This window comes from Camelus bactrianus, chromosome 9 (genome assembly GCF_048773025.1).
Source record: "Camelus bactrianus isolate YW-2024 breed Bactrian camel chromosome 9, ASM4877302v1, whole genome shotgun sequence".
NCBI classification, from domain to species: domain Eukaryota; kingdom Metazoa; phylum Chordata; class Mammalia; order Artiodactyla; family Camelidae; genus Camelus; species Camelus bactrianus.
In genome coordinates this window covers 56764276-56792166 of record NC_133547.1, presented here as the reverse complement: position 1 = coordinate 56792166, position 27891 = coordinate 56764276, and the positions used below count along the sequence as shown (strand labels likewise).

Genomic DNA, 27891 nt, shown 5'->3' with positions numbered 1-27891 from the left:
AGGAAATTCCATACTGGCTCAAACAAAACAACCATAATATACCCTAAAGCTGAACAATGTTTGGATTAATTGCTGTTTGCGTTATTCATATCACAATTTCCCCCCATGAGTGAATAAGATATCAGGAGATGGTATACATATAAATCCTAGAAACTATAAAATACATCATACAGAGAATATGTACAGGAAACAACTTATATAGGCTAAATAACAGGGATCTTAGAAACTGTAATATTACCCAAATCTCTCATTTAATACATGAGGAAACTGAGACTCACAGTGGTCAAATGACTTGCCCAGAGTTATACAATTAGTTAATGGCAGTGCCTGCCAGCTTTAGTCCTCTTTGTGCTGTTCCACAGATTCAATACAAATAGGAGAATGTATCTAAATTCTACCATTATACTAACACAAATTAAGCTTAAGGTGAGATGGGACTTGAAAATCTTTTCATTAAGCAAAAATGCTGCTCATGATGGACTCAGACTAGTAACTAAATTAGCTTTGTCTAATAATGGAGGTCTGTCCACCTGAAAAATCTACAATACTACAATGCAAAGAAGCTGTTGCTACCCAATTGTTCCTGGTAGTGAAGAAAAGAGGATTCTAATTCCAGGCAATTCTTCTCATTTAGTGTTCTTTTACAAACCCCTGGCATTGTCAACAGCCACATACTAATTTCCCTAGCTGCAACCATCCATGGTAGCTTAGAAAGAGTACGGTCTTTGAAGTCAAAGAGAACTTGCTGAATACCAGCTCTAATACTTAGGACAGGACAAATTAGATTGGACAAATAACTTCATCTCTCTGAGCCTATTTCTCAACTAAGATAATAAGACAACACTATCGGCCTCACAGGACTACTAAGAGTATTAAATGAGATAATATAGATAGTGTAGTACACTATCTTAGGATACAACTAAGTAAAAGGCTAAGAATAGAGAAAGAAAAACATTCACCTGTGAGTTTGAAAATGGGTATACTGTATTGTAAATGTTGAAATGTTAATTCCTGCTCAATATATAAAACAATCCATCTTAAATAAATATATACAAAACATTCACTATGTGCATAACTTAGAGATAGTGGTCACAAATTTATAATCTAAAACTGATACATCAAGAGAAGGTACCAAGAAATTCAGGAGAAACATTTCATGATGCTTTTAAACAGTAAAACTAACACTTAGGTTCTTGTTTTATTTTTTTAAGATCTTATCAGAGACACATATTGAAGTATTTATAAGTTAAGCGACATAGTGTCTGGGATTTGCTTTAAAATATGCCATTTTCCTAACCTCTGTGACGGAAAAAAAAAAAGTGGGGATAGTTGAAGCTAGGTGATGTATACCTAGCAAGTAATCATACTATTCTAATTCTGTTTATGTTTGAAATTGTCCATATTAGAAAGATTTTTTTGTTTTTTTTTTTAAATCTAACAACGACAAAAAAAAAAAAACCTAATAAAAACTCTGCACATCACTAATAAACTTGTTCTAAGGAACCAATGTCTCCATCTGAATCTTCTAAACACAAGACATTATTGGTCATTTTAGTCAAAAACATATAAAGTATTTTAAAATTACTCTCAATATAAAGCATGTCTTATCTCTTTATCCAATACTAAACTAGACAGCTGTACCTTCTCTTTCTTTGGTATTACTACTCTAGCTGGCAGAACAGTCCAGGGTATATTCTTCCTTTTTCCCTTTATACTTTCTAATTATATGTTTTTATAACTAGAACCACTACTAGTTGTAAATATATACATATAACCAGGACTCCAGTCCCACCATTACTGCTATTATACTCACTATGTAACAGCTTGCCCACTGGGAATACTTGACCTTTTAAAAAGTATGACTCATCTGAGAGCATTAAAAAACTGTAACACATACCTTCAAAACAAAGGCCAAAATGAGACTATATGCAGTTTTACTACAGTTTACACATAAAATTTTAATTTGTTGGCATATGATGCATTAGACAAACTCAAAGCATCCATAAATACCTTCAGATTCTGTAAGTGAATTAGTACATAACTTTGAAAACTACACTAAAGTGAACCTTAAAATATTTGAACTTAAGACTTAACCTAAAACTATATACCCATAATGTTTCAAAATAAAAATGTGGTTTACTACACTGCCATTTAAACAGTCACATGTTTTGCCTTTTCTTAATTCTAATAGCAAGAACAGAGAACAATCTTCCCAAATATGTATCCAAAGGGATAAAGAAGCACAAATGTCTACTTCCCTATCAAACTGTCCTACTTACCAAAAAGCACATACAAAACATATTCCATACTTTCATCCAAATGTGCCTAGCTAGTTTACTTTTTTAATTGTTTCAAACACATACATTAGACTTAACTAATTGTCAAACTAATTGGAATAAAATTTCCTTTCACTGTCTTTAAAGGAAAAAAAAAGTAGCTTAAAAATAGCTCTATCCTCTTGAAGAATATACACAGTTGTTCACGGTACTCTTCTTTCAATTTTTATGTCTATAAAATTGGAAGAAAATTAGAAATTTGGACAGCCCTGCTCCCCCAAAACTCCCACTTCCAATCTAGATGACACCTTTTCTTCCTCTCTCTGGAGCATAAAAAGGACTCCATTAGTTTACTCATCCTCAATCAGTCAACATTATTTACTGAGTGTCAGCACTGAACTAGGTACTCTGGAAAGTTAACAAAGGAAATACAGGATCTAGTAACTACCTTCAAAGAGTTTATATAACATCCCCATAAAGGAAGAAAAATGTAGTTACCAAAACAATATACTTGCTGGGAATCTTACAGTCAAAGGCGGAGCAGAGACTACATTTTTAGGCCAGGTTCTTGGCACTAAGCAATGCAAGAAAGATAGCACCTACCAAATTAAACAGACTCCAAAAGAGGTCAAATCTAAGATATTTATGGATTTTACATGCTGCCACCCACTTTTACATGCATGTCAAAGGAAGAGGCTCGTGTAGGTGAAGGTTGCCAAAAGTCTCTATCTGATACACATAAAGAAAGAGATAAGTACCCCATGAATAGGCCTCTTTTTGACACTTTTTCTAATAACGTCCTGTTTCTGCCAGAAACCACTAACCAAATGTTTGGTCTCCAATGTTAAGATCCTAATTTGAGGGAATAACATCTATTATATATCATCAAAGGTCAAACAGAAAATTTCAAAAAGGTTGACCGAGTTAAGAATCTTAGCTGTATCTACTAGAGGAGTAGCTGAAGAATAAATAACAAGGGATTATCTTTCTAGTTTTCAAATTGTAGATGAGAAGTCATCTAAGGCCCCACATCACTGATGGCTCTGGAAATGTCCTTTTGGTCTCCTGAGTAGGTATCTTTTCCTATTGTGAATTACTTACTCTGTATGGAATATCAGAGCAAATATCACAGTGGGATGAAGGGAGAAAAATTGCGAAGACTAGCAATTTTTCACAAACCAGTGGTCTTCCCATGACCAGGAACACCTTACACAATTCTGGTAACAATTTCCCAAATAAAGTTATATCAAGGAGCAGCTTCACTCTACTTGTCAATCTTTGGGCCTGATTCCATATATCCAAACCTTTAGAAAGAAGTATCCCTACCAGATTTGCTCCCAAACGTTGGGAATGGTCAAATATGCACTTACATCTGCAGCATTAAATCTAAAGAAGAAATTCTCTATGTTACATCAAACATCAAACAACATCAAACCTAGACTGCATTAAGACGTACTGTTAAAATCATATTCAGTCATCAGAAAGGCAGACCCCACAACCCAATCAATACAGCCTCAAATGCTGCCCCAACTTTTCAAGCTTTGAGACTCTAAATCACTTGGCATAATAGCTTACACTTGAGATTCACTACAAACTGATGAAAAGAAGTGAAGAAGAAAAAGCACACAGTTTCAGTAGCTGGTACATAACAGGAATTTTCGAATTACAAAAGAACAAGGGAAAGACAGTCAATACGGCTGCAAACCACAATACATATCAGAATACAACCCGAGATATCTAAACAAACGTTATCTACCGCCAATAAACAGAGCATTCTTTACCAGCTTAAGTACGCCAACCATTTTTCATGTTTATAAGGATTGCTACAAATTATCCAAGTCTAAACGGACAGCAAAATCCTAAACAGGTCTTGGGCGAGGAGCCACAGTGCTTAGGGCATCACACAAAAGACCGGAGCAAACATCAACACCATCAGGGCCTTAGCCGTTTGCGGCCGGAGCCCGGGTCGGCGTCCCAGACCCCCAGAGGGAATGAGGCGTGGGGGTGGGGTCCTCTTCTTGGAATGCGCCGAGGAACGAGGGGCAGATAGGGAAGGAGTGAGCGCAACAGAGGAAGCGAGAGAAGCAACAGACCGGCGTCAGCGGCTTCCAAGGCCGGCGACACCCTCGGGCCCTCACTAGGCCTGAACCTCCCGTCCCCGTCCCGTCTCCTCACCTCCCTCACGTCCTGCAGGCACTCGAGCACCGCCAGGTTGTTGCTCCAGGTGTGCTTGGGACACACACGGGTCACGTCCTCCCTGCAAGACTCTTCCTCCGCCAGCTTCCAGCCTCCTCCCGCTCCGCCAGGCCCTGCTCCGCCCCGCCGGGCCGAAGGCCCACCCGCCGGGAAAGGCGGCTGCTGCTGCTGAGGCGGTTGTTGCTGCTGCTGCTGCTGCTGCTGCTGCTGTTGCTGCTGCTGCTGCTGCTGCTGTTGCTGTTGCTGTTGCTGCTGCTGCTGCTGGAACTGAGATGACTGAGGCAGCTGAAGCAGTGGCTGACCCGCCGGCCCGCCGCCTCCAGGCTGCCCTACGAGGGGCAGAAAGTTGGCCCCGGGGCCCTGGCCCTGGATGTGGCCGCCCTGGCCCGGGAGTTTGTCGGCCCCGGCAGCCGCGAGCAGCAGCAGCTGCAGCGCCGCCGACAAGCGGAACATCCTTCGTACACGTCCACACGCCGCCATCTTGGGTCCGCGGCGAGCTCGACGCACCCGCCGGCGCCGCGTATTTAAATGAGGGGGCGGGAAGAGGGGCGGGGCCCAGCGAGGTCCACCCGAGCCCTTTCCCGGCCGGCTCGGACCCCGCTAGCTGGGAGTACAGCTCAGAGCCCGCCCTAGTAGTGACCCACGCCCTGGACCTACGCAGGCGGGAAATCGGCGCTCTTTGCCAGGGGAGTTCTTGGTGCTCCTTAAGAAACCTGGGTGGGGTGGCTTTGCCTGATTTCCTTGGTTGTCATCTCAGAAAAATAAAAAAGAATTGGGGTTGCCACAACCAAGATGGCCGGTAGAGTATGCCACCCGTTCAGTGACTTGAAAAAAAAAAAACTTTATGTGTAGAGGTGAACTTTACAGCATCAGGTGTATTCCAGCATCTAAGAGCCTCTTGCATCACTCCTTGCTTCCTTCCACCGCCTCAAAAGCCTTTCTTACCCGGAAAAGAAAGCAGCATTAAATCAGGGTTAGGAGCACAGGTTCCAGAATAAGAAAAGAGCCCATAATAATCCTTGCTCTTCAGCAGACTAGGCAAATCCCTTAACTTCTTTGACCTCATTCTTCTCATCTGAGAAAGAAGAGGAGGAGCTCTAATGTTAAGTATAATCGTGAAGATTAGAAATAATAGTAAAAAAAGTGCCTGGCCCACAATATGGAATTCAAAAAAGTTATAGCCAGTATTAGAAATAAACTGTGAAACCCTTTATGTGAGTCCTGATTGTAAGCCAGAATTTAAACTCATGTTTCAAGGAGGGGAAGAAAATAACAAAACACGTCTTTGAGGCTTCAGGTTAAGTCTGTGCCTGGGTAACTGTCTTTCAGGAATAGTTATTTCACTTCTCATCAGTGTCCCTTCCTTCTTCATAGAAGAGCTGCTATCTTCCCAAAGCATCTTCACACCCATTATGTCATTTAAGTCATGCATCAGGCCTGGGTTGAGTTCTACTTCAGCTGAGGAATGGCACAGATGGTAATAGTTCTGCACAGCAGGGTTAAATGTCCTGCCCAGGATGAACTTTGCCAGCTTGGGACCAGAATCCCTGGCCTCCCACTGGCACGGTGTGCTTTTACCCTGTCCTGCCAATATAGCACGTTGGGAAATGAGGGCAGCTTGGTACATGTGATCCCAATAGGTCATCCATGTTAAAAAAAAAATGCAGCTTCTGCTGTCCTAACCCACAAATGGACAGTGAAGACCAGATCAGACATAACTAGAACCTGAGAAGTTGGGTGGGGGCTCATGGACCCCATAAGGAACACCTGAGACTGAGAATATTCTAGGGGTACAAACTGCCCACTGGGGGTGACCACAGGCCTCTGTCTCTAGGAATGAGGGCATGTTGGCATCTCTACCAAAACTCACCCCTGCTACTGCTATAATGTGGTCCTAAGACTACTGCCAATCTTGAGCATTGACTAAGACAGCCCAGGGTAGGCAAGATAAATGTACATGTTCCTTAACAGATACATAATAAATAATAAATCTCAGGACAGCTAGAGAAGTGAAGTTCTTGAAAAGTCACTAAGGGTAATTAATTTTCAATGATGAGTCTGCATGTGCTCAGACAAGTGAGAGTTTATTTGAAGCCAGTTTAAGGCTAGAAATGGACAATCCACCAAGAGAAGCCAGCAGTTGCCAGCTCACAGCCTGGACTGAGGAAACCCTACACCCGGCCACAGATTGCCTGTAGAGATAGGGACGAGTATATGTGCCTATCTTGAAATCACAGTGACCAATAAGCAAGAAATTGAGAGAAATCTGGGAAACCCGCCAGCTCAAGCTGTATCAGGCAAGTCTAGGCACAAACCCACAAGCCAGTGGGGAGAGGGTTGACCTGAACTGGGTCTCCTGGCCTCACTGACTTTTCAATAAAAAATAGACTGTCTCTATCACAAACTGGGACTTCATTTTACCCTTTACTGTACCCTTTGTTTCTTGATCCACATTTCCCTAACTCACTCTAGATATGTTAAGCATTTTTAAAAATATGCCAGACATTTCTCAATAACTGGCTTATATGAAAGATAAATAAGACAGTGAACAAGGAGCAAGATAATTTCACATAGTGTAAGTGCTATGAAGAAAATAAAAGATATATAGGGTGACTGGGATGCGTAGGAGCTTCTATATAACAACAGCTAGTGATCATTGAGCTAAGAGCCAATTGGCATAAATCAGTAAAAAAAAAAGGGGGGGGGCAGTGATCTGTAGATATGTTAGCCTGTCAGGCTGATATAACAAAACAGCACACACTGGGTGACTTACAAACAGAACTTATTTCCCACAGTTCTACAGGTTGGAAGTCCGAGATCAGGGTGGTAGTATGGTCAGGTTCTGGTGAAGGCCCTCTACTTGGCTGCAGACTGCCAACTTCTTGCTATGTCCTCACAGGGTGGAAGGGGCGAGGGAGCGCTGTGGGGTCTCTTTTATAAGAACAGTAATCTCATTCATGAGGACTCTCATGACCTAAGCATGTCCAAAGGCCCCAACTCCTAATACCATCACAGTGGCATTAGGATTTCAACATATGAATTTAAGGAGGGGACACAAACATTTAGACCATAGCAAAAGAGTTCTAAAAGCAGAGATTAACAGGTTCAATGCCTTGACATGGGAATAAGCATTCAAAATGAAGGCCTATGTGGCTGCAGTGAAATGAGGAAAAGGGAAGAGAAGTCAGAGACCCATCAAGGGTCAGATGACATAGGGCTCTACAGGCCCTATATATATGTAATTGGGGAGGATTCTGATTCCAACCTTGACTACGAGTTTGTATTTCCACTGAAATAAAACTATGAAAACTAGATAAAATATACAACATATCTATAGAGGGATTATAAAGTAACTAATGCAGTCCAGAAATGAGGGGCTACAATCTTTGAAAAAAGGTAAATACATAGGGGAGCTCCAGCCCAGATTTTTTTCTGAGTGGACTTTCCAAATTGTGGCTTAGAAGAATGGAGTCCATGCAGAAAGCAGTAATCTTATTGAGCTGAAAATATACAGATAGGTAGGAGTTCAAGTGGATTCAAGTTCAATCCCCCAAGTGGCTGGGACTTAAGGGTCAAAATACCAGAGAAAAGGAAACCACAGAGAAAGAGCCAAAAAATCTATGAACAAATTTCTCTCAAGTGGCTGGCTGACTCCTAAGTTGTGCATGCATGGGGTCAGACTCCAACAAATCCAGAAGAAAACAATACCTGAGAGAGCAATAAATTAAGAGATTTCAGCAGTGCTACAGAAAGAGAAGTTAGAGCTTGGACCCTGCTGAGGTATAGAGAGGCCTTGGTAAACACCTCAGGCTTTTAACTCACACCTCAGGAGGGTTACACCCTAGGAACAAAGGCCACACCCCAGGATAAAGGACAACATTCCAGGAGTAAGGACCTTTTCCCTGGAAGAAAAGGCAAAACTATAGTAGGCCAACACTAATAAAGCTTAAAACGTGCCTCAGTGGGGTCACGACAACCCTCTAGTACTCTGTAAGAAGAAAAATTAACCTTTCTGGAAAAAGATTAACATCATCCAGAGCTTCTATAATTTTTAATTTGCATGGTCTAGCATTGGATCAAAAATTATTAGGCATGCTAAAAATAAAACAAAGCTAAACTAAACAACCAAAAACAGAAAGAAAAAAGTCAACAAAAACTCCTTATGATTCAGACATTGGACTTAACTGAAGGAGACTTTAACTGTGAATAGTATGTCATGTATGAAAAGTAGAGAATTTCAACAGAACATTGGATTCTATACAAATAATCAAATGGACATTCATTTTTGTAGCTTATTTATTGTACACATGATAGTTTGTATGTATCTTTTTTCAGAATGTCGATTTCTTCTTTTTGTCACCTATGAAGTTTTAAAATTTATGTATTTATTTTCCACTATCATATTTTTTAAATTGAAGTATAGTTGATGTATGATATGTTATAGGTATACAATATAGTGATTCACAATTTTTAAAGGTTATACTCCACTTACAGTTATTATAAAATACTGGCTATATTACCCATGTTGTTCAATGCATCCTTGGAGCTTATCTTATACCTGATAGTTTGTATCTCTTAATCCTCTACTTCCAACTTGCCTCTCCCCCTTCCCTCTCCCTACTGGTAACCACTAGTTCCTTCTTTACATCTGTGAGTTTGTTTCTTTTCTGTTATATCCACTAGTGTGTTGTGTTTTTTAGATTCCACAGGTAAGTGATATCTTACAGTATTTGTCTTTCTCTGTCTGACTTATTTCACTTAGCATAATGCCCTCCAAGTCCATCCATGCTGTACACCAGAAACTAATACATTTTAAATCAACTGTACTTCAATTTAAAAGCAAGCAAGCAATCAAGCAAACAACCCCCTTAAAATATGAGCAGAAGAACTGAACAGGTATTTTCCCAAAAGAGGAAATGCCAACAGGAACATGAAAAGCTGCTCAACATCACTGTCAGGGAAATGCAAATCAAAATCACAGAGACATCATCTCACACCTGTCAGAATGGCCATTAACAAAAAGAACACAAATAACAAATGTTGGCAAGGATGTGGAGAAAAGGGAACCCCTGAACACTGTTGGTGGGAATGTAAATTGGTGCAACCACCATGGAAAACAATATGGAGGTTTCTCAAAAACCCAAAAATAGTTATTTATTTTTAATCAAGGTACTGGGGATTGAACCCAGGATCTTGTGCATGCTAAGCAGGCACTGTACCACTGAACTATACCCCCACCCATGATTATTAGATATATTCATTTATTCAGCAATTCCTGATAACCACCAATGTATTTTCTGCCTTGAGGATAGCACTGTGGTTGGGAGAACCAGCCTAGACAGAGTTTCATTATCTACTATTTGCCTACTAATGGGCTATTCTGGGTTCTAGACAAGCTCCAGACAAGACTAGCTGTGGAACAGACTTATTAGGATAAAAGCCTCCCTGAAATGGGCCTACATTTAGCATCCCTGCCATGCTCAGTCATTGGCTGGAAGAACCCTTGGGGAGTGTGACGAGTGAACCCAGACTATGTACAAACACCTCTATGTACAAGCAGAACCCCATTATGTACAGGCAGCCCTACTTCCTCCTGTTGATCAGGGTTAGTTACCACTGCCAGTAAGGTGATTCCTCTTCTCACTTACTGGTCCCTGGGCACAAGGTCCCCAAGTGCTCTGGTAGCGGCCATAATTTGTAGCTGTAGGACCCATGTTGTGTCCTCTGGCAAAGTGCATCCCTGTAGGAACCCAGGACCTTCAACCATATGGAGCCCAGAGTTGCTGGAATGGGAAGTACAGAATCACCCAGGTCCCTTGGAGTGACAGTAAGTGGAGTCACTCCTGTTTTCCCATGTTGGATCCTGGACCCATGTATTCTTCCTATCGGAGAGACAGTACCATATACAGATCTCCTATTTAACACTGCATCCTGAAGAATGGCACTCTATTCTGAGTGTTGCTTCTCAACTATTGCTTCAGTTGTGTCTTTAGAAGGTCATTACCTGTATTCTATTAGCTGGCTGAAATAGTTTCATTTAATCAAATCCAGATATTTTTAAGTTTGGGCCCATGTTCCAGTCTCTAGGTGAGCTCTTCTGCTTGGTATATCCATACTGGATAAATCTATTGTTACTCCTTGGGGTAAGTGAGAGTTCATAGCACTTCTCATATCACATGTCAACAGCAGGATCCTTATATTCTGCTAGCCTTGCACCCTGCTTTTTAGAGCAAGACAGCCAGCAGCTTCACCACCACCTTCTTTCACTCTTCAGTTGACCTCTGTGATGAGCACTCAACTGGGTGGTTCTAGCCCACATCATGGACTCTTCCACTGAACAGTGGTGTTCCCAGCCTTAGCACTCAGAAACCCAAGACAAATGAGGGCATTTGGAAGAGTGTAAATTGTCACAACAATATGCGTAACTGTCAGCTTTATTTTAAACACAAAGTATAGAATATAAAGACCAGGATATATTAAAATTTAATTAAATGCCACCTAAATGTCTTTCCTCTTTAACTGGATTTTTAACTTGTTTCTTCCCCTGTAAATTGGAATAACAATATTTATTCCACAACACCACTTAAAAATTAATATATTAGGATGAGGCTTTATAAACTATAAAGGGGTAAATAAACAGAAGAGATTGTTACCAACAAACACAAATTGACTGATTAAAGGACAAGGACCCACAAATGTTTATTTTCAGAATTTCACTTAGAGCCAATCACCGAGATGGGAAACAAAAGGTAGAGTACTATGGAAGAGAAAACAGTGGTGTTAGGTGTCTTAGTCTAACTAAACTAACTAAACCCCTAACTAACTTGGGGTTTACTTCTTTACCCAGGACCTCTTGACCCCTTTTCTGTTGGAACACCAGGCTCCATGACAATATAAAACTTATTTATACCTATAGATTTAGTCCTCCTGCTATCTAGTATACTCCATTTGCTGTTCAGCTGGAAAATATTTTCAGTCTTTCCAGTCTAATCCCAGAACACCATGATTTATGGCAACAGAAATTCCTGAACTAAACAGAACAAAGAAACTGAGGCAAGTGGCCAGAACTGTGCTGAGCAGAAACCCAAGAGCCCACACTTGCCCAGTGCTGCTGCCACTGTAATGTGCTGCCAAAGACTAAGAAAGAGAAGGGTAAGTCCTCTCCTCCTCCCATACTATAGTCTTCTGGATTCAAAGAAACTAATAGGAAGCCAACGGGCAAAGAGTGTCTGGGAAATGTAGTTTGCAGGATTTAGACCCTTGGATCTGAGAATAGACAGACAAATGACCAGTGTAGGGGAGTTCTTAACAGGCAAACACAGAACTTCCTACTAGCAACAGTAAAATAGAATTGCCAGCTACAGCCTTAACTACCTCATCAATTTAAGTAAGATGTTTACCTCAGATCCAAGGACCATCCTGCGTAATTCAAACCTACTACTACACGAAATGAAATCTACCAGGCTGGGATTACAATACTCTCCCAAAAGGCAGACAGGTTTCTGCCTCTAGCAGTCAGACAAAAGATACCAGAAACTGGTATACATGGTAAATTCTTTATTTTCATATTAACATTAAAATGTAAAACACAAACATTAAAACAAACAGCACTAACAGAGACCCCATTGTCTGGTTTTCAAAGCTGGTTCCAGGATACATACAATAAGAAAGTATTTTGAGTCTGCTTAATTCCAAACCTTCAAATGGGAAAACAACCTCAGAGACAGGGGTGAGGGAACATGGGTCTACGGATACAATCTCCTGCCAGGTGGAGGGGAGGTGGAGCATGGGTGAAGCTTTTTTTCTTTTGGAGAAATCAGTCACAGTAATTTGTTTCTAAAACATCTAAATTTACTAGAGGAATGAAAGGATTGGTAAGACATGAGATTCACCCAACTTCCCTAGTAGTACTACTAGTCCCTTGGTTCCTATGCTTGGGGGAATTAATCAGTATCAGCTGAGTGTCAAATCCTAGCCCTGCCCTGGGTTCTGCCTCTGCAAAAGACAAAGGCAATCAGGACCTGACCACTGCATCCTCTCGGTAATCATCAGCTAAAACCAGGAAAGTTCTGCTTTTTAATACAAATCCCATTCTGCCACTGAAGCTCTAGGTCTGGGCAGTCATTCTTAATCATCAATGTATCAAAAGGAATACCTCTTCTAAGAAAAGAAGGCTCTTTCCCAGGCCCTAGAAAATGGCTTTTTAAAAGATGTCCTTAAATAGAAGGAGGCCATTCTTTAAAAAGCATAACTAGAACATGAAACTCTGAGAAATCTACTGCAATAAGCCCTTGCCGATGAGAATTGCTGGAAAGAGCTCAGGAGTTGACAGGTCAGACTGTTTTAAAAAAAAATAACATTTCTACAATAATTATTTAAGAAAATCACACTGTTAGCCATCCTGCTTCCAAGAACAGGGAGCACATCTTGAGGCATACACTGTTGTGAATAGTAGTATAGCAGAGCAGCCTTTGGCAAAGTAAACAGATATAAACTGAACCCTATACTGGAGCAAAGTACAGCTCCCAATGTTAGACAATCCAGGGCTGGAACGAAAGCTGGTGGGTGTCTCCCTACAATCCACACAGGTTTCCAACCACCACTGTCTTCCTGAGAATAACTATTTTACTAACAATACTTTAAGAAAAAGTTAGGTAGGGAGGCAAATCAGAGGACCTTGGAATCAAACATCAGTTTCACATGGGGGAAGCTTTAATGCAGGAATTCTAAACATGCTCAAGAATGGCCCCTCCCTCCAAGGGGTAGGCTTTATTCAGAGAAACTCTTTCAAAATGGAAGAGATAAGCTCTTTTGCTTTCAGCAGCAGTCTAAGCAGTTTTGTAAGCCTCTCTTGGTTAGCCCTTGCTCCTGATTTCTTGATGCTAGGATAGACTTGAGTAAGAGCTTGACATATAGCTCATCTTTTCCTAGTGAGAGGGAAAGAGTAGTCTTCAAAGCATTGGCTTACATAAAACAAATCCTGAGATCCTAAGCTGGCTAGAGAAAAAAATGAGTCTTCCCCACTGCTCAAACAACTGGTCTCTTTTCTTGACTCTCACAATGTGATAAACTCAAAGCACTTGGCATCAGGAAAGGGTCTATAGCTGATCACCTGCCTCCATTATTGGGTTTGCCAATATCCCAGCACTGCACACCTGGAATACAACTGTTCCTACCATAAAGGAGACCACATGTGCTCTACCACACACTTCTGTGGGGATGAGACCAAGTTACTAAAAGGTTATCAGCCCACAAGGTCAGAAATAGACCAAATCCTTTGCAAGGTTTTACAGTACCCTCTTGTGTTCAGTTGAAGACTTCTGCATCCAAGCTGCATCTAAGCAGCAAAAAGATGGTTAGTCCCCTCAGGGTCATAAACATTACCAAGTCATACAGCTCAAGTGACAAGAGCACTCTGGTGGGGTGTCACCTCCTCTGGAAATGCTTGGTGCATGGTCATATCCTAAATGACCGCTGGGAGGATCCTCTCCGAGGTCCAGCAGAAAGTCTGATCAAAAATACAGACTCAACAAAGATTCATAAAGGCTTTTAAACTCAAGAAATGGATAGTTTTGATGGAGTACTAGTCACTTACTCTTTTGATGGACACTGTAAATACACAATCTGTAGTGTTTTGGTGACCTGAAGTCCTAGAATCATACTAACCCAAAGGAATCATGATCCCAAAAATTCTAGGCCACAGACAATAAGCACAGATCTTGCTCAGGGCTGCTAGGTGCTAGCAAACAACATTTAACATTAGCCAGCAGCATGCCTGACAAGTTTCATGACCACGGTCACTCCCACCTATAGATGTGGACCATCTTCTCTGTTAAAGTAGCCAGGTAGCTGTTATGGTTCACCCCAAATGAGCAGATGTCCAAGACAGGCTGATCTGCCTGCAGATCCTGAAGCAATGAGCCACTGCCAGCATCCCACAGCTAAAAAAGACAAGCAGAGATAAAGATCAGGAGTCATTCATTTCAGCTGGGGGATTGGCATTCTTTATCATCACACAACTTTGAAAGACCTGCAAAGACAGTATTGCCTGGGGAGCAAATGGGACAGGTTGTTCCTAACCTTCATGAGGTTGCACAAAGCCAGCACACCTGACATAGGTCAGATATAGCCTCACCTACTGTAATCAGCGATTAGTCTACCTTTAAGTGGATCTGAAAATCAAGCTTAGTATTTATCCCTTCAATCTATGTGCCAAGCACTCTTCTAGGGACAGAAAGGCCAACAAGACAAAACAACAACACAGAAAGTTTAATTGCTGCTTTCTCTTCCATTAAAAAAAATTTTTTAATGCAAAAAAATTTAAATAATAAAAAGTAGAATAGTACAATGAGCCATCCATCACCCAGACTATTAAGCTTTTACCATATCTGCTTTATTGATTTTATTTGTTCCTTTGCTGACATCATGTCATTTCCCCCTTATATACTTAAACATCTCTAAAAAGACTTTTATACCTCAATGTTGCCATGCCTAACAAAACGAACAATAATTTCATAGTATTATATAACACCTAATACATAAAAATTTTCCAATATTCTCTTTTTATGTTTGGTTTGTCTGAAACAGAATCAAAGTAAGGTCTACATTATACATGGTAGTCATAAATTTTAATAAGCCTCTTTTACTCTAGAGCAGATCCAACCTCCCTTTTTTTCCTTCTTCTACTGACTCGCAGAAGCAGGGTCAGTTGTCCCTACAGAACATCCACAACCTAGATTTCTGTTTGCTTTCTGTGCTATTACTTAACATGTTCCTGTACCCAATGCAATTCCAGTAAATCAAAGTACTGGATTCTAGAGTAGTGCTATCCAATATGGTGGCCACTAGCCACATAAAGCTCCTTATATTTAAATTAAAATTAAATAAAAACTTAAAAATTCAGTTCTTCACTTGCACTAACCACATTTCAAGTGCTCACATGGACTGTGTGGCTTTATTGGACTTTATATGGGTTCAAGGACACCACATAGAAGGCACTGTGTGCTTCATTTTGCCTTATACCAGGAGGCAAATTACATCTGGTTAATCCACTTACAGTAATCCTAAGGTTGATCAATATGTTCAGGTGGTGACAGAATGACCCTTCCACTGTAAAATTCCTCAGCTACAGAGCAGTATGTAAAGTATGACTCATGTAAAAAATAAACCAAGCAACCACACATATGTACATATGAAAATATGTTCAATTATGGAGCACAAATTTGACCTTTTGCTTTACATACTTCTGTGTAAAAAATGACAGACTCACTCACCAGGGCAGAATTTGATGCTTCATCCCCAGTACACACCAAGATGCTGCCATCATTCTCTGGGTTCTGGAAAATGGCACTTTTAGTCAGTAGCTTGCAAGTAGGTCCCCCAAGAAATGTTTGTACAGGATGGCAGGAGCAGACTGGCTCTCCAGCGTCATCCAGCTTATAGGACATTTCCATCAGCACACTTCGTAAGGTGGTGTGATTTTTATCTATGAGAAGAGAAATCAGTGTTGATCCATGGGGATGATCCAAAGAAATTAGCCAAGTACCTGAACGTCAGATGCTTACAACTTATTCAAGTGGAGAAGCCACAATTTATCACACTATCATGAACAGCTACAAAGTAAACTTAACAAGAACAAAATAATACAGCACAAATGAAATTCAGAACCCTGGTTAAAATAAAGCAACTTATCTACAATAGGTTTTTCTCTATGAGGGAAACAATTCTGAGAATGAGTTAGCCTTTATAGGAAAATCACTTTACCCTCCCAGACCTGCTTGACATTTTATCTTTCCTAAGAGTTCTGACTACAAGATTTTCTCCTTCCCCCAGTGAGGATCCCATTAACCCCTGGAACTGTACATTTATAAAATGAAAGCATACTAAAACAGAAGGGGAAACATATACCTGTGGTTCTGCTGGGAGACAATAAAAACTAGAGAACAAAATGGGACCCCCAAGCTTTCAAGTCACAGCAAATCTTTGGAGATAGAGGACCTAGGAGGTGACTTAGAACCAAAAGGGTCAGAAGAGTCTGCTGAGGCAGCTTCTTAGCTCAAACAAAACTTAAAATGATTAGTTCTACCCACAACTAGCAGAGGTATGGGCACTTTAATGACTATCTGACAGAACATCTGCCTGACCATCAGCAGAGTTCATCAGGAATCTAGAGTCATATCTGTCAGCTAGGAAAAAAACTGCAAATTTAAGCATAATTGGTCATCAAAGGTTGCAGTCCAGTTCTGGAGGCAGTGAGAAGTTCAGCTGGCTAGGCCACCATGGATATCCATCTACTCTTTTTGTTGGTCCCAAATAAGGAGCAGTAGATACCACCCTAGTCTGGGCCCAATCTATATATGGCTGCCTTTATCTGGGCCTTCCTTTTAAGTGAAATGAGAGGCAAGGAAAAGACATGAAACTGATCTAAGAGTAGCTCAATGGCCTGAAGAGCAGGTCTCCTCATTCCACTATTGTCTTAAGTCATAGGGGCTCCTAGGATGGCTAATTCACTTCAAAGTATGCCTCAGTTCACACAAGAGAGGAGCAGAGAGGTAGGCTCCATGGAAGAATTTGGGGCCACCATCCTCACTATAGGAGCAGGAGCTGTAGTCTGTGAAGGGCCTAACAGGACCACCTGAAGGCTAGGGCAAGCTCTCCTTTCCTCCCCTCTACCAATCTGCTCCCAAATAAACCAAAGGACGTTGTCCCATGAGGACATCCCAATACTCACCAGGCCTGTAGGTCACAAGACAGTGCCGGGTGCTGCTCTCTGTCTGAAAGTCTATGCAGCCTCCAGGCTCCATGGGCAGCACATGAGGCCAATGAGTAAAGCCCATTTTCAGCTCCCAGAAGGAAGCGTTCTCCAAGGTTCCAGCCAACACTCCACCACATGGAAACGTTGCTGAGGCAGCTCTGGGTATGTATGACAGGGACACCAGTGGGCATCTGAAAGGAAAGAAAGGAAAGCATGCCTCACCCTCCAATACTTGGACTGCTCCAGACCCCACTACCAAGAGCCCTAGAGCACATTCCTACCTCTACAGAAGAGGTTAAAAACCTTCTGTGCATCACTATTTGCTGACATCTGATAAAAACTACCAACCCACTCTGTAGAAACAGAAGGGCATACATATATATAAGATTCTGCATCCAGTTTCAGAGGCACCACATGCTCTAAAAGCAATGAGGAAAAAAAAATGGGCTAGGAGATTTAACAGTACAAGATCACAATCACAAGGAAGACTGGGTGGAGGGTGGGAAGGGATAGACTGGGATTTCAAAATTGTAGAATAGACTACACTGTATAGCACAGGGAAATATACACAAAATCTTATGATAACTCACAGAGAAAAAAATGTGACAATGAGTGTGTATATGTCCATGAATAACTGAAAAATTGTGCTGAACACTGGAATTTGACACAACACTGTAAAATGATTATAAATCAATAAAAAATGTTAAAAAAAAAAAAGATCACAATCACAAGGAAGACTGACTGGTGTGAAGCTTCTGGAAATGGGGTTAACCACATACACAAGATGAGTCGGTATGGAAACACAGCTTACACATCTAATACAATAAATTTTCCAAGCTTTAGTTGACAGATCCTCTTCAATTAAAATACAGTCTAAAACAACTACATTTTAATTCAGAAACAGGATTGTTTCTTTAGAGATTTTCTAAGTATCTTTTTGTAAGCATATGACCTGGACTGCATGCCAAGAACTCTCTCAGAAATATTAGCCTACAGACTATGTTCCTATGAGTTCATTTCTGCTCAGAATGCCAAAGCGATCACTTTGCTTGCTTTATTTCATTTCCCTGTCACAATGAAGCTAATCTAAGCAAACTAAAACAAAAATGAATACATAAAAAATTCTTTCCTTGCTATTTGCTGTATTTTATTGTTTACTTTCTGTGGATCCATCTACATCAGTGGCAATTAGCTTGTTTGCCTGGAGTTCATATTTGTATAAATTTACATCACTCACCTTCAGGACCATGGACCATACCACTGAAGCATCATTCCACTCCACCCGATATGAAAAAAAAAACCCACAGTGCTGAGCCTAGGTTTCAGTAAATAATTATTACTGTAGTAATATTTTATGTTTAGATTCCTCTGCTCCACTTTTAATATATATTTAAATTGGAAATGGAAATTCTCACTCAAAATACTTCTCATTTTGGCCTAAGTCACAGACTCCTCTCTTTAGGAAAACTTTATGTCTCCAAAAGAGTATTATCCCCAAATGGCATCCAATACATTGTGAAAAGCCTAAGCGGTGATGGTGGCTACCCACCCTTAGAACTTGGGCCAACTTCACAAACCTCCCAACTCTGTAACTGGATTTTAAGTGAAAAACCACAGTAATATGGTGTCCTTAGACCAAGTTGGTCTAAGATATGGATTGGGGAAGTTTCAAATCACTTTTTACTGGGCTACTCTTTACTTGATCTCCTCCTGTGTATTAGACATGTGGGTATTAAAGCAAGTCTACACTAACCACATTTTACAGATGAAGCTCACAACAGGCCAAGAAACATGACCAAGGTTACACAGCTTGTAAATAGTTGAGCTGGGTTCTGAACACAGATCTGACTTCATTTTGCCATGTTGGGTGATGAGTGACTCTATGAATCTGGTTATACTTGGTACCAGAACTTTCTATCATATCATCAACACAAACTCAAAGAATCTTACTGATTCTGAAATGAGAATATATCAGTGGATTCAAAGAACTGCCCTCTGTGAGGAATTCTGACCGACTGTAAAACACTTTCAAAAGAGAGGATGAATAGTAACAGTCCAGTAGAAAGTTCCTACCTACAGGAAAAGAGTGAGTGGCTCCCTACCTAGCTTTCTGAGGTACTAACTCCTGGATATGACAGCTAGTGTTTCGAAGGTCGTACACCATTATTGAACCGTTGACCAGTCCAGCATAGATGTAATTGTTTTCGTCAAGACACCAGCAGCAGCTCCAGACAGGACGCCCAGCATTGTAAGTCTGGACCACAGTATTTGTCTCCAGGCTGTGGAGTTACAAAAGACTTTTACAACTATGCATTGAGAAAATCAAATAAAGAGCAAAGATACAAAGATTATCATTTCAAAGATGATCCTTCAAGTACATGCCCACACAGCCAAAGTATCTGGATTCTCAATTTCCCCTAGGACTGCCCAGAAAACTCCTTTGAATTCCAAAATATTTGTTTTAGGGATACAGGTTTTCCTCTTGAGCTATAAGGAAGTAAAAGAGTAAGCTAAAGGGACACATAAACAGTACATTCCCTTCCCTAATCCTGTTACCTTCTCCATAGCTACCGATTACACAGGGAATCAATATTTAATGTTGAAAAATTAGAAAACATGTATAAGAAAAATAAAAAATAAATTACAACCCACCACCCAGAGGTAGTTATTAATAATACTTTGGTATTTAACCTTTCTTTTCTCCCCTTATTTTTCAACACTGCTAGGATAAATCATAGCATATAGATACATATAAAACGTAATTTTGGGGGGAGGATATAGCTCAAGTGGTAGAGTGCATGCTTAGCATGCATGAGGTCCTGGGTTCAATCCCCAGTATCTCCTCTAAGAATAAATCAACGAATATACCTAAATACCTCCCCCCGACCAAAAAAAAAAAAAGGAAAACAAAACAAAACAAAAACATAATTTTACCCCAAAACTCAATGTACCATTAAGCTAAAGCATTCTTGAAAAGTCAAAGGGTACATCAGGCCTGATAGAGTTATCATGATGTCCCTCAAATTTAGCTGCAGAAATTAAACAGGAAGCCAACTAAAAGACATCTGATCAGATCTACTTTCTAAAAGACAGAGGCATGGAGCATACTCAGATCTGGTTCATGGCACTTGCAGAGCATATGAAAGATAAAACGCAGTAACTGAGGGTTACTGATGAGAGAAGTCATCATGTCACCCAGGGGAATGAGTTCCTGGTGAGCATTTTTGTTAGGAAGAATGATCCAGGGAACAGAGCAGGAAAAGCAGTCCCAGGCCGAAATGGTGATTCCATGGTGTCAGGTACCAGGGTGCCTTTCATACTGTCATTTCACCAACTCTAGGGGTTAGTCTCATCTACATTTCATAACTTTATTTTAAAGAAATAGAACAGCACACATTGTTTTGTAACCAGCTGTGTCCACTTTTAAAAGCAATACGTTTTAAATTCAATGAACTTGGATCTCAGAAGACAATGCCTTGGACGCCTCCCACCCCATTCCCCAAAAGCCAAGGTCATCATACCACAAATACTAATTTCCACGCTATTCAACACTAGGCAACTGAGAACCTATCTTCCTCACAAAGCACTCACCTGGTCAATTTAACAGTGTTGTCTAGGGAAGCAGAGAGAAGTAAGCCTTTGGATTGACGGCTGAAAGCCAGTCCACGTATCTGTTTGCCATGCATGGGAATGTACTGACTGCTTTTCATGTTGGCGGTACTCAACATCTTAACACCAAAGCCTGCCAAAGATAAAAGAGTGAAACATCACTGAAAGTCAATTTAGGCCAAAGCAAACCACCAATTCAAGTAGCTCCTTTGTTTACCTTACTTGCCATGTAAGTCTCTGGGAGGAAACTAGTCAAATTAAGAAAATAAAAATTCCCTGGGATTATAATTTATTTTAAAAAGTATATCCCATCCCAAATGTCCATCAACAGATGAATGATAAACCAGTGTATAAACATAAGGGAATACTAACCAGCAGTTAAAAAAAATGAACTACTGATACACACAATAATATGGATAATCTTAAAAAACTTACGTTGGAAAAAGCCAGATAAAAAGAAGCACATTGTATGATTCCACTTATGTAGAATTCTAAAAAATATGAACTAATCTACAGTGACAGAAACTGGATCAGTGGCTGCCTGGGGATGAGCAGAGGAGGGAAGAACAGGTGGATGATGCATTACAAAAGGGCATGAGCAAAACTTCAGGGTTAATAGGTACGTTCATTATCTTGACTTTGGTGATGGGTTGCAGGAGTGTATGCATATATCAAAATTCATCAAGTGGTACACCACCTTAAGTCTGTGTAGTTTATTGTACATCAATTATACTTCAATAATAGTTGTTACAAGAGGGATTCAAAAAGGTACACACACCCCCATGTTCACAGTAGCACTATGTACAATAGCCAAGACATGGAAACAACCTAAACATCCACTGACCCATGATTGGATAAAGAAGTTGTGGTATACTTATACAATGGAATACTACTCAGCCATAAAAAAGAATAAAATGCTATTTGCAGCAATATGGATGGACCTGGGGATCATCATTCTAAGTGACATAAGCCAGAAAGAGAAAGAAAAATATATGATATTACTTATATGTGGAATCTAAAAAAAAAGACAAATGAACTTATTTATAAAACAGAAAGACTCATAGACACAGAAAACAAACTTATGGTTACCAGGGTGGGGAGAGGGTGGAAAGGGATAAACTGGGAGTTTGAGATTTGCAGCTACTAAAATAGATAAATAATATAAATATATATAGTATTTATATTATAATAATATAAATATAAAAATAAATATAAAATAGATAAACAACAAGTTTATACTGTATAGTACAGGGAACTATATTCAATACCTTGTAGTAACCTATAATGAAAAAGAAAATGAAAAGGAATACATGTATATATATGTATGACTAAATTATTATACTGTACACCAGAAATTGACACATTGTAAACTGACTATACTTCAAAAAAAGAAAGCAAGAGAGAGAGAGAGAGAGACTATTCCATGTGAACCACAGACACTCACGATGTATAAGAGATAATGAACAATAAAGAATGGAGATAAGTAATTTCTGTATCAGGTGGTCAAAATATGCTACAGTTGTCTAAAATAGAATGAAAATAGATGACATCAAGTATCCTAATCAATGTATATCATTTCAACAGTGGAAAAGAAAACCAAAAACTTGTCCTTTTAAATTTATTTGTTACTCTTATCACAGTATGATAATACATTTATTTTTACCAAGTATCTATTTTATCTGAGTTATACAGTAACAGAATTTGTCAAATCCTAGATTCAAGACAGCTTTGAATCACACCTCTGTTTTGCTGGGGAACCAAATGGGAGAAAGTTTATTGTGTTTTCTCCTGAAACAGAATTAGAAGAGCCAGAGAAATAAACACAGAAACTATAGGCTTTAAATCAACAAGGGAACATGAGTATTTGCATAGTAAATCATTAAAGGAAACATGTAGAAATTAGCACCATCAGTCTATCAGGAAGACCTATAGCTTTGCAGAGTAGAATACATATATTAAGAGAAAAAGAACAGATCACCTCCAATATGGGAAATAACTGGAAGAAATAAGTATTTTCCTATTTTATGGAGGTTTTATTTGATGATAAATCTTTTTATTAAAAATCTGAATGGGATATAGGAACATTATAAACAATTCTTTTACTTTCCCCTCAATTGGAATCTCCGGATAGCCTCAACTCATAGCTAAAATTAGTGAACAGAGAAATTGATATAATCTAGGGATTTCACTACCAATCTGGTATACACCCAAGTGTGGGGGACATAGTTTTTAAGGATCTGAATGGAACTGCTAAGTGGGGAGACAGGAAATCAGGCTAAAGCAAAGGGACCTGACAGTTGGCAGAAATCATACGCTGAAGACAGTAAGAAAAAACATCTACAACACTGGGAACGTGAGGAAATTTGGTTTTCAGCATTAAGAAAACCTAAAATTAAGCTTAAAAAGCACACAAAAAAGAGTAGATTAGCATAGTATTAATAAAACAATTAATGTGTTCTCAAATTCTTTTATTTGGAATTTGTCAATTTGAACCCTACTGAAAATAAGCATTAAATCTTGCTTTAACTTATACTACTTGGGGTAGTGTTTTTTCAAATATTTTTAGCCCAAAATGAATCTGTGCTTGAGCAGGACATACAGGGAATGATGTCCTTAACCTTGGCCTATACCAGTAATCCACACTTCTAAGTACCTTATCTTCTCTCACTTTATCATGGTTCAGTATTTCTGTCCTTCTGGTGAACAAATTTACAGAATGAAGACAGTAAAGACAACTTTGCAACTCTCTAAAGTATCTTATTAACAGGAAACCAACTAGGAAAAGGTGATTTTGTTTGTGGACAGTGCTAGGCTCTGGACAGTGTTCATCTACTAGTGAGTACTGGATTCTCCAGAAAGGGAGGAGAGAAATAAATAAAGTCCAATAATGAACATGAAAGCTGAGGCTCTGGACTGTTCACCTGGAAGGAAGGAGGCCTGAGGAGAAGGCTGTGATACTACCAGGCAGCTCAGGGCATCACAGAATGTCATGATTCGGCAGTTTCCTGTTTGAGACACTGTGAAGGTCTTCTGGAAATGGTACTTGTGCTGGCTCTGGCTGGAGGGCAGGCAGCTTAGAGAACGTGCTTGGGAACCCCTGGGTTGCTGTGAAATCTGATCCCGATGCTGCACAATAAGTTTTTGCAAGTCCTAAAATGAAAAAGAGCTTGTAAATATGAAGCTTTTTCATTTGGCATTTCCTTCATACACAATTCCTTGATCTAATACAAAGATATTTCTAATACAAAGATATTTCTTATCCTTTATATATGAACATGATTCCTAAAGAACTGCTGTAGTTTTCACAATATTTCAACAAGCAATTGAAATAGGGAGAGCACAGAATCACAGAGTATTAGGGTTGAAAGTCCTTAATGGTTATTTTGTCTAAAACTCTCATTTTATTGATTCAAGGAAGTAAAAGGACTTAAACAAGTTCTGAACTATCAGGTAGCTGTTCAATTTTTTAAAAATTCAGAAATGGAGTAGAATTCATTATAAAGCAAATATGTAAACCCTAATCAGAAAGAGTTGATTATGTTTACTTCCGGAAAAACTTGGTAAATCCTGTTCATATCTGAGATGAACCTAAGTAACATTTAGATGTCTTCCCAATCCTTATTCCAAAAGTTCTTTGGATTAGAAAAGGCAAACTTACCTGGACACGACTATGAAGCTTAGTGCATTCATCAGTGAGTACTTGAAGTCGGAGCCGACACTGTGCTGATTCTAACTCAGCTTGCTTCCTTAGCATCTGCTCCTTCTGTAAGGAACTAGAGGGGGAAAGCCAGTAACAGGTGGAGATCAGAAAGGCAAGAGAAGACTTCTCATCAACATGGCACAGTAAATTCATGCTGTGATACTATGCTGCAAATATGTCATGACAGTGAATGAAATATAACAAGAGAAAAATCTCTCAAGTCCATAAATACTACAGAAAAGTAGCAGGCAGGCCTGAACTCATGAGCCTACTGGGGTGGGTCTCAGTGTTGAAGTAGGCAGTGATGGCCAGGAATTTGTCTCTTACTTGGGAATGGGGACTAAAAATGCAAAAAATGCAAAATGAGAGATTAGAGCCAAGCTCACTGCTTGAGGTAGAGCCAAATTATAAAAGAGTAAAATGACTTGTTAAAAGACTTAAGTTACCTATTGGATTAAAGGAAAATAAGGTATTGGTTGTTCATCAGTTTTTCAAATTAAATAGCTAAAGTTAAAAAGATAGAAAGTATAAACCAGGCAAATGTTAAAAAAAGACCAATTAGAATTAAAAAGGATGAATACACATAAAGAGAACAATATATAATGAAAGGACACATTTACCAGGAATAAAAATCATAAATCCGTATGCTCTGAAATATGAAATACAAAAAAAGAGATTTCTATTCCAATGAGAGAGAACAGAAAAAAAGACGAAAATTGGAAAGGAAGGGATAAAGCTGCTCTTATTAATATTCATGGAAAATTCAATGGAACCCACAAACTAATATATCAGAGTTCAACAAGGGTGCTGGAATCAAGATCAAAAAAGTTACATCAATGGCGTTCCATATACACCAGTTAACTGATCAGTAAATGTAACAGAAAAAAATTCATTCATAACAGCAATTCTAACAATAGCAATCTAAAAATAGAGTTAAATGGTATGTAAGACCTTTATGAAGCAAAGTACACTTGTAAAAGACACAAGAAAACAGTGAATAAGTGAAAGGATATTATATAATGTTCATGGCTGGAAAGGCTAAAAATCTCGAAGATGGCACTTCTCAAGTTACTCTGAAAGTTTAATGCAATTTCAGTCAAGATCTCAGAGGTTTTCATGGAACTTAGCAAACTAATTTTAAAACTAATATGAAAGAGCAAAGTGCCAAGAATAGCAAAGTCAATTTTGAAAAACAAGAATGTATTTTAAAGCCATAATAAATTATAAACTGAAGTACTGGAACAAGAAGTAACAAACACACCATGGAACAAAAGAGTAGTCCATTTACAATATAGAAACTTAATTTAGGATAGAGGTAGCAATAGAAATTTATACAGAAATATACCTTTTAGTAATTAATACAATTGATTATCCATAAAACTAAAATTTAGGTAGATTAAAAACTTGTATAAAAACCAAAAATTTTAAAGGCTTTTAAAAGAAGATATTACGTCTCTATGATCATGAAGTAGTAGAGACAAAAAAACACAAAATGAGAGATTGAGAAATGACTACATTAAAATTAAAAACTTGTTTTCAACAAAAGATATCACAAACAAGTTAAGAAGACAAGTCATAGACTGGGAGATGACATGTGCAATGTATAGAACCAACAGTATAAGGAAAACAAAGAATGATAACTCAGTAAGAAACAACAAAATATTTTGCTCAATATAAATGAGCAAAAGATGTGAACACAAATTATAGAAGAGTACGTTCAACCTCATTAGCAATTGAGGAAATGTAAATTAAATACTACTTCACTCCATGAAAACTAGCAAAAATTAAGTCTGATAATATAAAGTGTGTGAGGGTATAAAAAAATGAGAAATCTCTTACATTGCTGCTGATGAAAATATAAATTAGAATAGCCTCTTGGAAGAGTAGTTTGACAACATCTAGTAAAGCTGAAATTACATGTACTCTATGATAAAGCAATTCCATTTCTAGACCTAAAGAAACTCTCACCTATCTCTCTGAAGCATGGTTTATATTAACAGAAACTGGAAACCACCTAACTGTCCACTAATATGAAATACATACAGGTATATTCTAATTAGAAAACTAGAATACGCTATAGAAATTGAAATGAATCAACTAGAGCTACATGTACCAACCAGGATATGTGCCCTAAAAAGAGTATTAAGCAAAAACTCAAGCTACAGAAGAAAAATTATAATCCAGTAATATTTGCCTAAACTGTAAAAATTTTTTAAATCACACTGTATGTGATTTATAGACATAGATCCTCATAGATGGAGTTGAGAACTTAGTGCACAAGGAAGCATCTATTCTGTCTATAAGAATACATTTTTTAAAAGGCTCGAAACAAATATGGCAAATGTGAAGATTTGATAAAGTTTGAGTGCCTGGGTCTTCATTCTATCAGTCTATATTTATTGGCATTTTGAAATTTCTCTCCAGAGGCTAGGGAGCACACTGATTGATTGTAGAAGTCAGCACATTTTTACATACAATCACGCAATAACCATGCCTTTTCAACAAAATTTCCCCCTCCATGTAGCTGACATTCTAACAGCTACAAATAAGTATCTGTTGGAGAGAATGAAAAAAAAAAGGAGTAAAACTAAAACCACCTGTAATTCCACTCCTCAGTGACTAACCTGGAGTATTTTCTTTGTCTAGTTTGCAAAAATATAATCATACTAACAATGTGCTTTCACATGACAGCATATCATGTGCCCTTTAACATCAGTTTTAGTAAATGTACAGTATTCCATCACACGAATATGCCAGAGTTAGTCAACCAATTAATCCTCTCAGCTTGGATTATTAACTAAATGAAAAGTCTGATTAAGTAAATCTTTGAACACATCTAGGTCGCTTCTTTAGAATAAATGCCTGAAGCAGAATTACTTTTAAGGCTTCTGAAGCATATTGCCAAAGGCTTCTCTAAATGTTTGTGCTTGTACATTTTTTTACCAGTAATGCACAAGAGAACCCACATCCCTGCACTCTCCCAATTAATCTTTAATGTTCTTAAAGCATATTTTACAAGTATTGTTATTAGCAACTGTTCATGGGCTTCCAAAATCCCGATAATTTCTTGCATTATATTCCATGTGCAAAGCTTCAGTTATGAATCTTCTGTGTAGAGAACTTCTACAGGAGGGCTTAGCAACACAAGAAACAAAAATCCTCATTAAAAAAAAAGTATCTTTAAGCTTACTCTAGTGACAAGGAGACTGAGATTTGGAGAATGTTCTAGATGGCCATGAATTGGCTACAAAGAGTAAGACGGGATTCAGTGTTCACAATATTTAGTAGCAGAGGCAGGCAGGAAACGTAAAACCCCTAGGGAAGAATCTGGACAGGCTACAAAAAATCCAGGATAT

General features: G+C 38.9%; 2 protein-coding genes across 4 annotated transcripts in view; both read right to left on the bottom strand.

Annotated features, from left to right (window-relative positions):
- GLG1 (golgi glycoprotein 1) overlaps positions 1-4984 on the bottom strand; it is a 119158-nt gene extending 114174 nt beyond the window's left edge. The window contains exon 1 of one of the 2 annotated variants that reach the window (XM_074370439.1): positions 4452-4984. In XM_074370439.1, coding sequence (XP_074226540.1) covers positions 4452-4952 — 501 coding nt within the window. In that variant the 5' untranslated portion in view covers positions 4953-4984. The remainder of the gene's footprint in view (positions 1-4451) is intronic. The other variant, XM_010968577.3, reaches the window with a different exon arrangement.
- Positions 4985-12014: 7030 nt separating this feature from the next.
- The window catches only part of RFWD3 (ring finger and WD repeat domain 3), a 33866-nt gene continuing 17989 nt past the window's right edge, over positions 12015-27891 (bottom strand). For both annotated transcript variants that reach the window (XM_045504878.2, XM_074370437.1), the window contains exons 7-13: positions 24494-24608; positions 23757-23985; positions 20818-20968; positions 19329-19505; positions 17203-17417; positions 15746-15957; positions 12015-14413 (exon numbers count right to left, since the gene is read on the bottom strand). In XM_045504878.2, coding sequence (XP_045360834.2) covers positions 14270-14413; positions 15746-15957; positions 17203-17417; positions 19329-19505; positions 20818-20968; positions 23757-23985; positions 24494-24608 — 1243 coding nt within the window. In that variant the 3' untranslated portion in view covers positions 12015-14269. The remainder of the gene's footprint in view (positions 14414-15745; positions 15958-17202; positions 17418-19328; positions 19506-20817; positions 20969-23756; positions 23986-24493; positions 24609-27891) is intronic.